This window comes from Galleria mellonella, unplaced genomic scaffold, assembly GCF_026898425.1.
Source record: "Galleria mellonella isolate WM207_F2 unplaced genomic scaffold, CSIRO_AGI_GalMel_v1 utg139, whole genome shotgun sequence".
Classification (NCBI taxonomy): domain Eukaryota; kingdom Metazoa; phylum Arthropoda; class Insecta; order Lepidoptera; family Pyralidae; genus Galleria; species Galleria mellonella.
In genome coordinates, this window is record NW_026441995.1 from 7219524 (window position 1) to 7231153 (window position 11630).

Here is an 11630-nt window from a genome sequence, read left to right on the forward strand (position 1 = left end):
TGGGTTGTTTTAATCTAATTTGAAACCTAATATCTAATAGCGCTTACATAAAGAACCTACTAAAGAAGTTAATAATCAATTATTTATTAAAAAATTAAGCTAAGTAGGAATATAATTCAAAAATGATCAAAACATTTTTTTTTTAATCAGGAATAGAATTATACAAACTTATAACACTGGATTCATTGATTTTGAGCAATAATTCAAACAGATGAATGATGACAAATGACAGCACTTCTAAACACTTACTACTTAGTGAGCTTACTTAATGCTCTGCAAAGTTGGCGCCGCCGTGTTACAATGTAAATAACTGCAAATAGTCATTGGGTTAGACACCCAATGACTAGTAGTTACAGAGTAACTACCCGAATAGACTTCCGGAGTCAACAGTCTCGTGGGAAGCCAATCCCGTGCTAAATTGGTCAGAGTTAGCAATCAACCATAGGCAACAGACAAATTTAACGACATTGACGTATGCGAGGGGAGCATACTAATTATAATTTTAAATAGGACAACTTTTTATAAAATTCCGTAATGACGGGGAAATTTGTAATAATTTATTTTCCAGCCTATAAGCAGCAATGAAGTTTGTTTTCGTTAGAACACAATGGCGTTCCTATCTATATAAATTGCCATAGAAAGCGTCTGTATTTTAATGGCTTGTCATTTACTTAATTTACACTGAAGAAAAAACAGCATGTCAATTACAACTTATACCTACAAAATAATATCATAAAACAGAACCCGCCGCAACATTTGGTAATAGGCACCATATATTGTTTAGTTTCAGTACATATGGTAAAAATGGCGAGTTTTAGGGTGTAACAAAAAAATATACAACGTTGGTTGTATTTTTTGTCAATACTTGACAATAGCGCACAAATAGATTTGGTACCACAAAAAGTCCTTCATTTATCGTATAGCCGGATACCTTGATTAAAAACTACAGAATCTCCACTTTTGAAGTCTTAAAAATCCAAAAAAATTGAATCTAAACAAAAAAATATTGATAACTCGGTATTAGGAATGTTATCTGCTAAGAGGTATCCACAAGACACTCAACAGTTATTCTTACATTTGTTTTTATTTAATTCCCATATATTTATAAATGGTTGGACCGATTTCATTTGAAACTAATAAAAGTAATAGATGTACTGCTAAACTAATGCTGTATGTAACTGAATGTCTGAAATTTAATTTAAGCAGAAACCATGAGACTTATGAAAGATTATGCGAGAAATAAAGGCGAAAAATCAGCTACGTACTACGTAGCTCATAACTGTGATTTATTCTATGTATATTCCCTGCAGTACCAGTCAGAAATCGCGTCTCGTAACTTCATGCTTCGGAAATTTTATGTAGATAGAAATAGCCAAATTTTACATTCTCCTCGTAAATTGAGTATCAGTAAACAAGAAACAATGATAATTTCATATTATACTGATTGTTGGTTATTCATATAATTTCAACTGTTCCAATAGCATACATTAACTTAGGTGGTTGTGTTTTTAATTTGCATAAACATTAAGTATATAAACATAATGTAAAATTCAAATATTGACATTGCTGAAGTTTATACTACTACTAACTACTAATCTCTTCACATTACTTGTTCTTGGATTCTAATTTTTTCTCTTCCTCTACCTGTAATCTCTTCGGTCTACCATATATTTGATTCAATATGAGACCTAAAACGAGGAAGGTGAACCAAACGCCGTACCAATAGTGGTACATTGACGAATAATATATCCAGATCCGATCAAATGTGAGCAGAAGGAATGCAGCCGCTTGATAAGATTCAGAATGAGATCTTAGGAACCACATGATGAAACCAATTATATTCTTTTTCTGAAATATATATAAAACATTTCATGAATGAATCTGTAAACTATATAAATCAAATTAAATTAATTAGTATTATAAATGGGAAAGTTTGTTAGAATTAATGTTTGTTTCTCTTTCATGCAAAAACTACTAAATGAATTTGAATAAAATTCAATATACGGATAAGATATATCCTATGTTCTACATAGAATACTTTATATTGATGCATGTAGGCAAAGCTTCAGGATTCAATTACTAATACAAAACTATGCATAATGTATTAAATGGGTAATAACAAATAAATAGTATTATACTTAAATACATTTTTTTTACTTAGAATGGCAAACAAGCTGACGGCCCACCTGATGGAAAGCGGTAACCGTTGCCTGTAGACACGAGCAGTTTAATATATACGTATAAAACTAGACAATTATTCCCATCTATATTTGATTATGAGTGACACTTACCAAACCTGTAGCGGGTTTGTAATATAATTTGTAATATATATCTTCTGCCATCAAATAAAACGGACAGAAGTAAATGCAGAAGAAATATCCAGCGTGAATTCCATGCCATATTACGGAAACGAACAACGCTGCATGAATCCTTAAAAAAAAATAATCATTTTATAAAAAAAATGCAGTTATTCTTTAAATTGACCATATTAAGTGTTTTGATCTAGAGAGTAATCTAAGAAACTAAATGAAAACTTACTAAGATATTTATTAAGAGACGATTAAGGAAACAAAACACTGTACACCAGTGCAAGAGGAGAAATAAAACACCAAGTGAAACTCTAGCCAGTTCTTATGGAAAAACTGGTGCCAAGAACTGTGCTATTCGTGGGAGTCAAGATTATTTAGGACTACACGATACTTGGGTATATACTCCGGTTATATCATTTTCTACTACTACTCTGAGTTACACTAGCCCGTTGTTGTTCAGACTAAAGTCTGCTTGAATGAAGTAGTAAAAACAGAATATTATATACGAGGTCTGTCCGGAAAGTTCGTATAAAAGTGTTCTGGAATGCGAGAAAGAGGAGTGGGGAGGCCAGGTAAGCGCAGGACCCCTTCCTTATGTCCCTAACAATGCTTCAGTTCTGGTCTGACCGCCGTGCGGTGCGAACTGGCTTGTCACGCCATCTGTGAAGTTACCTCTTAACGAAACCCCGTCGGCATGGAGCCCGCTTCCGTTGAAGAGCAGCGCGTCGTAATCAAGTTTCTCTCGAAACTCGGCAAGAATGGCCGTGAAATTTTTGCCGATCTCAGAACAGTTTATGGGGATGATGCTGTGAAGGAAAATCCCGCTCAAATGTCAAGACAATGTTGATTGTTTTTTTCGATGTTCGGGGGATTGTCCATCAAGAATTCGTCCCTCCAGGCCAGACAGTTGATGGAAAATTCTACGTCGATGTGCTCAGACGCCTCAAAGCTCGTGTGGCACGAGTTCGTCCAGAATTGGCGCGAGAGGGGCGTTGGATTCTTCACCACGACAATGCCCCTGTCCACACCTCTCTTGTTGTCCGTGAGTTTTTGAGTAAAAATTCCATTACGGTGACCGAACACCCCCCCTATTCGCCGGATTTGGCCCCGTGTGACTTCTTCTTGTTCCCAAAAACCAAATTGGTACTTCGGGGGCGGCATTTGGGGGACATAAATGAGATAAAAAAAGCTACGACGGGGCAGCTGAGAAACCTACAACCAGAGGACTTTCAAGGAGCCTTCTCACAGTGGAAACGGCGTTGGCACAAGTGCATTATGTCACAGGGGGAGTACTTTGAAGGGGATAAAATTGATTTACCTGAATAATTGTAAAATAAAATTTTTAAAAAACTTTTATACGTACTTTCCGGACAAACCTCGTACAGTAAAAACAGAAAAGCATCAGAGAATACTGTTCACAAACAAACAATTGATTAAGAAATTGAATACTTTCACAATACTTACTTTAAAGGCTTTATAGGGAACCTTTTGTACACAACCATTGCCACCCAGTACTGCACTGCTTTATTCCATACCTTCATCGAATCACGCAATGTAACTACCGTCTCGCATCCCCACACATCCATAGATTCAACTGTATTGAAATCATATTGAGCAATTTTGGCTTCTTCATCAGTCCTACAAATATTGTTTATTATCAGAATAAAATTATAATTGCGGCTGATCTTAGAAGGCCAATACATTGTTTAAAATTACGTCTAATTATAAGAATTTTGCTCTTAGTGGTACCAGGGACTATGTAATATAGAATTAACACATTACCAATCTTTACCTTTCTTTTAAAAGTATTCTACCAGGGAAACTAAACATTTTTCTTAAAACTAATTGTTAAAAACAACAAACAATTTAACTCTATTTTTTTTTTGTCTTTTTATTAAAGTAAAAGTTATATTCTCTTCTTATGGAGAAAGACCTGTGCCCCAAAAATGGGACATTAATGTATTTTTAAGATTTATCATAAATTATTTTTTTATTATATATATATACCTGTTTAAAAACATAAATCTATTTAAAACAGTAATTGTACATTTAGGTATGGGTACATACAAAATAAGTAGATAACGTCATCGTGACTTATCCTTCACCTATTTAAATATTAAATTATAAACAAAAGGTCATTAAACAGCTGTAGATGAGCGTTGTCTATAATTTATATATTGTAAAGATAAACAGATGTGAGTATGTATTATATATGTGATGGTATAAGAATACAATGTATCAGCATCAGCACGTGTTAGTACCTACTACTTTTAAACCCAATAATGTACTAAATAACAATTATGGGAATAGATATTTAATAAGATTGTGTCCAACAAAAAACCGACTTCAATTATTATTTTGATTAGAAAACTAAACTACAAAACCAATTTTGATTAAATTACCATGAAACCAATATACTCTTGAATTGATTAGTGAATTGATGAATTTACTGGGTACAGAGGAATAACATCTGAGTCCTCAGGAATGGCAACGCATGGGGGGTATCATGGGCGAAACAATATACTCTATTATGTCTATGGTACTGCTCATGTCTATAGGCGACGGTTACCACTTTCCATCAGGTGGGCCGTCAGCTTGTTTGTCATTCTAAGTTGTATAAAAAAAAATAAAAAAAAAATCTCTTTCAAATGAAAAAGAATTTTCCATATCAGTTTATAACAGAGTAATAAGATAAGAAAAATAAAAAAAAAATACCTCCTTCTTTTTGAAATCGGTTGAAAACATGACTTTTTAGACACACATGTAAACTTTTGGATGAAAAGAATTGATCAATAATGAAGAAAAGTAGAGAGATACTATTTAGTATGCGTAGATTTTAGTAAATACAATAAATATATGTAATGAAATAAAATGAAATGATGATAAATCAATGCTAGTGTGCCAACTATTGAATCTACAATAATTAGACGAAAGCGAGCACTTTTTGAAAGATAATAAAATATTTTATACATTTTTTTAATCTTCATATAACCAACTGTAGGACCGTGGCCAGTTCTGTTTTGCCCTTCCACTGGATATGCGCCCAGACCAGCTGATGTGCACACACTCTCCGCCAAGGTCATACCAGAATAAATGCGTTGCCGGAATGCTGTAAACAGTGCCCACGGATATAGCATTCTGTAAATGAAGCTCCGGTTGTTATGATCTTCCGACAGTACATACTGAAAACAAATAAAACTTATTAATATTTATACAAAATGGAAAAACATTGATTCTGCATTCCTTTTTATACAACTTAGAATGAAAGCTGACAGCCCACCTGATGGAACATAGACATAAACAAGTACCGTGGAAATAACAGATCATACTGTGTCGCCCATGAAGCCTTTCATATAATACACATAGGAATACAAAATTTGATATTACTTATACTTCAATTAATACTAAATAGGTATCCCTCTCAGCATATGCTGTATTATTTAACAATACCACATTGGGGCCACCGAACATAAGACAGTGTTCGCATAAAATATATAAACATTGTATAGTATGATGTATGTACTTTTATTTAAGGAATGTGAAAAGAATTACTTCAAAATACAATTATGCAAAGCACTCGTATGTGTTCAATTAGTATGTATACATATGAAATGTCAACAAACCAAATGTTGCAAACATCACTCAAACAATATCAATGTACGATATAGGTACGTGCTTACAAATTTATCACGCAAAGAATTATGACCATGATTTAATCTGTGTTGCAATAGAAACGTAATGTAAATACTTGGTATTAACTACCTACAACTAGAGGGCGACACGCTCACTCGAATGGTAGTTGTAACTAACAGTATCGGAACGCGGGAGGGGGCTCCTGGAAACCATCTTCTTAATTAAAACGGTACGACGTGATGACTCACCAGGATTCACCTAACCACGCCTACCAACTGAACTCGGTTCCTTCATTCTCACCTAACATAAAACAATGATACCTATCTCACCTATGTTCACCGATTGCGCAAGCAGGGTTGCCATTCCATTTTCATCCCATTAAAAAAACCTACAATATCAATTAAAGATATTTTCGTAAACAACAGGGCCATTCTGCAAGACTTCATACTTTGTAAAGGGGTCAAATTTTATCTCAGGTTTCATTTAACCAATTTTGATAAAGCATACAAGAATTTATAGCTTAATACGTAATTTCGTTGATACCCTTTTAAAGATTCTTTCGGGTAGTAAACACTCGATTGAAATCAATTGTAAAAATGGCTAGCAAAGTACACTACAATACAGTACAATATTTTGCCTCTCTATATGATTTTTGTTAACAACAATTTTATTATATATACTCGTATATTATATTAGGTGCAAAGTATTTGATAATAATTTTTAAATATTTCTTTAATAATTATACAACGACCACAAAAGATGTAAACGTTTTTGACCTTTGACTTATAATAATCCAAATGTTTGTTTTTCAGTTTCATTGTCTTTAGTCAAGGTTATTTTTTACTATCTATATCCATGGCTTTACCCGCCTGAATCTGTATGTATATAAAATGCCCTAAATTTAGCACCTTGGATATAACCTACTGGAGTACCAAATTTCACTCAAATCTGTTCAGTAGTTTTTAGACACAAACCATCCATCAGTTATTATATTAATTGAACAAATAATTTTAATAAATATAATAAAGGAAATGATTCAGCTATTTTCATAAGATACACACAGTTGATATGTGCAAAAAAAATTATGAAACTATAAAATGTCAAAAATTAATGTAACAATACCACAGGTACCAGGTTCTCAAGGTTGACTGGAAAAAATTCCTTTAAGGGATAAGTTTGACTTGTGTATAATTTTTGTTATAATCTAGTATCTATACTATAGGTGAATGTACAAAAGCATATAAATAAATAAATAATTACGGTAAAGGTAATGTGGAGGTAACCTTCCTTTCCACATGCCCTGAATGTATAAAAATATGTATTATCAGGAAAAATGTTAATTATACTTAACTAAATCAGTACAAAATAATAATCTCACCTCTAATGGCCAGAGATTTGATAAAGCCAAGTAAAGTGATATATACAATGGCACCGTTTTTAATGTGTTTATAGTGAAACCCATACAATCAGCATATTTACTGTATGGCAAATGAAAATAATCATCAAAAGTACGATATCTATAGTATGGTCCTGAAAAGTGAAAGCATAATATATACTTAATAATAGATTTTAAAAGCAAAAACTTATAAAATAAAGGGTGACTTTATTACTCTGCAATTTGTACTTGTCTCATTACATTAAGCAACTATTCTTTTCCAGTTAAACTGTAGGTGCATTATCTATCAGTGAGTGTTAACATATTTAATTACTCACCTATTATAAATAGATAGGGTTTTAAAAACTTCATCTTTTTAATGTTTTCTTTGGTCCTTTTGGTGTCATTGAATTTACATAAAACTATTTCACTATTATTTAAAGGCAATTTTCTATTATATACATAAATTAAAATTAATAAACAATAAATGTTTGAATGTATATATATATTATATACATATTCTTCATTATTATTACTACATGTATAAGACATTAATAAATCTAAAGAAACTTATTTATAGCTCACATACATTAATTTGTATTATTTGCTTTACAGATATGTACTTACCAGTTAATAATCCCACATAATTGAAAGAATAATGAAATAAGTCTAGAAGAGAAGGATTAATTAACTCTAGAAACTCATCATCTTTTTGAATCATCTCAGCATCTTTTGAATTATCCAATTCATTTTCTTTTTTCTTTGCCTTTTTCATTGCCAACCAAGAACCATTTATCTCAAAAGCTACTCCAACTATTCGTAAAACCAATATCATTTCTATGAGATTAGTTTGGCCTGAGGGTAAAGGAAGTCCAAATTTGTTAGCCAATCGGAAAAAGAAGAGATATCCAAACATGAAGAAAAATGACACTATGTGGCAATACCTGGAAAACACATTTTTCATATTGTTGGTTAGTTAATTAGAATTTTGTTTCATTATGCTACTATTAAAATATAGTCATACACATTTTAAATTATATCTACATAGTGACACAATTATTAGCTACTATTTTTATCTCATTTTTGTTATTTTTATGCTCACAAATTCTTTAGTGAAAATTATATTGGCCTATGTATAAAAATCTAAATCTATCTAATCTGTGGTGTTATATTTTATATATGTTACAAAATGTATAAATAAATAATTATTGCTAGTTAAGCAAAATATTTCTCACACTACAAAACTAATAAATAATATTTAAAAGACAACTACATAATAAAGTTTTATCTGTGATAAATTTTTGGGCTACTTAATTATTAATAAGAAATGAAAAAGAAATATTGTAGAATTTTTACTTACTTGACAGTAACCAATTTAATAGCCAATATACCAAGAACAGCTGAGAGAATGGGATGAATAGCATTGTATCCAGATACAATAAGAATGAGCAAAATGCCGAGCCAACTACCAACCCATTTTTTTGTTTCTATACTCTTCAGAGACCTGTAGTAAGGTCCTATAGCGACACTAGATAGAAGAAGAGCTAAATATATGATGTCATTTAAATTTTTAGTGACAAAAGACAACATTTTTCAAATGTAACTTTTGTCTTCACAGCTCACACTGCGATATAGTACAATGTACCAATGTTTATTTCGAATATACGAAGATTAAAGATTTCAATAGTGTAGATACACAGTCCACGTAATTATTTTACATATATCAAGTGGCTAATTATTAATTTATAATTATTAGGTACTTTATTGCGATATGGAATGTTTATTCTTCATTTTGTATGTCAATTTGTTCACTTTTGTCTTTGTATAAGTAAATAAATAAATATAATGTTTTATCTTATGGAATTCGGAAACTTCTGAAATCTGTATAACCTATAACTAATTGACAGCTGGCGTCTAACTAATTATCAATGTCAATTTGATATTGACAATCCAATTGCCTGCTTATAACGTATACAATTCTATCGCAAAAATTTTGGTTATTCCTTGTTTTTAGTAGGTACTACATAGAAATATATCGATAAATCATTATAATTTGTGTAATATCACAATAATATATAAAATAACGACTTTTTAGAAAATTGTTATTTCCTGTGTAGGTTACACAGGAAATAACAATTTTCTAAAAAGAAATAACAAGATATTACATATTTAGTACGCTCTTTCAACATACATAGTTCTCTAAGTAGGTTTTTTGTATGGATGATAATGGAATGGTAACCCCGCCTGCGCTAACAGGCTACGCTGGTGGAACACCAGTGAATCGATGAGAATGAAAACAGGCCCATTAGCCCATCATAATGAATTCATCAGGAATTAACCATGATAGTTTTCAGGGGGAACCACGAGGAAGACGACCTGGTTGGATATATTGCAAACAATGGGATTTTTAGTCTTCATTACTAACAATCTCTTTCCCCCCACCAGTGAGGAATAATTGGTGAAGGTGAAAAGGCAGGTCAGTTAGTCCATCGTGACAAATTTAACGATAAATTAATCACAATAGTTTCCAGGGGAAACCGCGTGGAGGTCGACCTGATAAGGTATATTGATAGCAATGGAGATTAACCTCCCCATTACTAACAATCCCTTCCCCCCTCTCTAAGTAGTCTGTAGCAGCATTGCCAATGGTTTTTCGAAATTACGAGTAAAGTTTTTTGTTTACGAAATTTTGAAGAAATGAAATTCTTGGAGAAAATTAAATGAACTTAGAAAAATTGGATTTAAATTGGTCGGTAGTTCTAATACTTGTAAATCGTGTAGCAATATATTGAATATACGAATTACGGTAGCAAAGAAAAAATCATATTATTATCTTATCCGATTTTTTGCTAATTAAATATAAAAACATTCAGGAGTGAGAAGATTTTACTTTTTTCGTCTTTCGCTTTGTGATTTATAGCAAAGCTTATGTTGTGAAAATCAATACAAATTAAAGATCGAGTAAAAGTAAAAGAAAGAAAAAGCGCGGGAAACGTTTAAAAAAGCGGGAGTGTTTTTTGATCTTCTTTAAATTAATTTTATTTTTAATTATATAAGGATTAGTTTTATTTATATATTGTGTATTAGATTGTATATATAATTGTATATTTTGTAGTAATAGTGTTTGTTGCTGTAAATATTGGTAAGTAAATTACCTATATTAATTAGACATTATGGATCCACCTATAGACCCTGGGGGGACAACCCCTCAGGTGTCTGCAAATATAACTATCCCATTTAATAATAGTTTTGATATATTGGGTGAATCTAGTATGGACACAGATGGTTCTAGCGTTGCAAGTTCTAAACGTAAGCGAGTACGTGGCGAACGTCGCATTTGCAAACATTGCAATAAAAAACGAAGGAGGCACACCAAAGGTCTCGAATCTAAAATTAAAGATAGTGATTGTCAATGTATTGAGGATGAGAATCAAACTCTAGTATCAATACCAGTTGTAAATAATACCGAGTCTGTTAAACCTGCTTCTCCACCCAGTACTTTAAGCAGAACTTTGTACAATGCCGAGGATGTAGCTCCTTATGTCGTTCATGTACAAAAAAATGAAACACATCCTAATGATAACACTACATTACATCCTATTGCATTTGGTCGCTTTTTACACACTAATAAGATAAATAATATAGTGAATGGTAGCCTCAAAAGAATAGGAAGAAACCGTTTATCGCTTTCTTTCTCAAATTTTGAAAATGCAAATGCATTTTTAAATAATAGTCACTTAGAAACACATAATTTTAAGGCATTTATACCTTCTTTCCATGTAACCCGTATGGGAATTGTGAGGGGTATTCCTAAAGATTGGACAGAAGAGGAAGTAATCCAAAATATATCAGTACCTATAGGTTGTGGGAGAATTCTAAAAACCAGAAGAATTAAGAAAAAGACCATTAATGAAGGACAACCAAGTTTTATTAATACTGAAACCATTGTTATTACTTTTGATGGACAAATATTACCAAAAAGAGTATTTATGTTTTACACATCATTAACTGTAGATTTGTACATTTACCCCACTATCCAATGCTATAACTGCTGTAGGTTCGGACATGTCAAGATGCAGTGTCGTTCAAATCCTCGGTGTTATAAATGCAGGCAAAATCATACAGGTGATAAATGTGAAGTAGATGAGGAAAATGTTTCTTGTATCTTGTGTAATGGTTCTCATTCAGCAATTAGTAAGAAATGTCCTGAATATGCACGTCAGAAAGCCATTAAAGAAACAATGGCCCACAGTTGTGTTTCTTATGCTGAAGCATCAAAATTTCATCCTCCCACTTCTAAACTATATTCAGAT

At 32.1% G+C, this 11630-nt stretch overlaps 1 protein-coding gene across 1 annotated transcript; it reads right to left on the reverse strand.

Annotated features, from left to right (window-relative positions):
* Positions 1-247: 247 nt before the first annotated feature.
* On the reverse strand, positions 248-9225 carry LOC113516435 (lysophospholipid acyltransferase 7). The gene is made up of 7 exons (XM_052903305.1): positions 8678-9225; positions 7945-8261; positions 7321-7472; positions 5280-5491; positions 3774-3947; positions 2292-2430; positions 248-1848 (listed from the first exon to the last, which is right to left on the reverse strand). The coding sequence occupies exons 1-7, from the start codon at positions 8905-8907 to the stop codon at positions 1606-1608; spliced, it is 1467 nt and encodes a 488-aa protein (XP_052759265.1). The 5' UTR covers positions 8908-9225; the 3' UTR covers positions 248-1605.
* Positions 9226-11630: the final 2405 nt, after the last annotated feature.

Coding starts and splice junctions, on each gene's coding strand:
- LOC113516435 (XM_052903305.1), bottom strand. CDS start 8,907: ATGTTGTCTTTTGTCACTAAAAATTTAAATGACATCATATATTTAGCT. Junction 3,948..5,279: donor TATATGAAGATTAAAAAAAT/GTATAAAATATT, acceptor CAATATTTGTAG/GACTGATGAAGAAGCCAAAA. Junction 1,849..2,291: donor ACAAACCCGCTACAGGTTTG/GTAAGTGTCACT, acceptor TATATATTTCAG/AAAAAGAATATAATTGGTTT.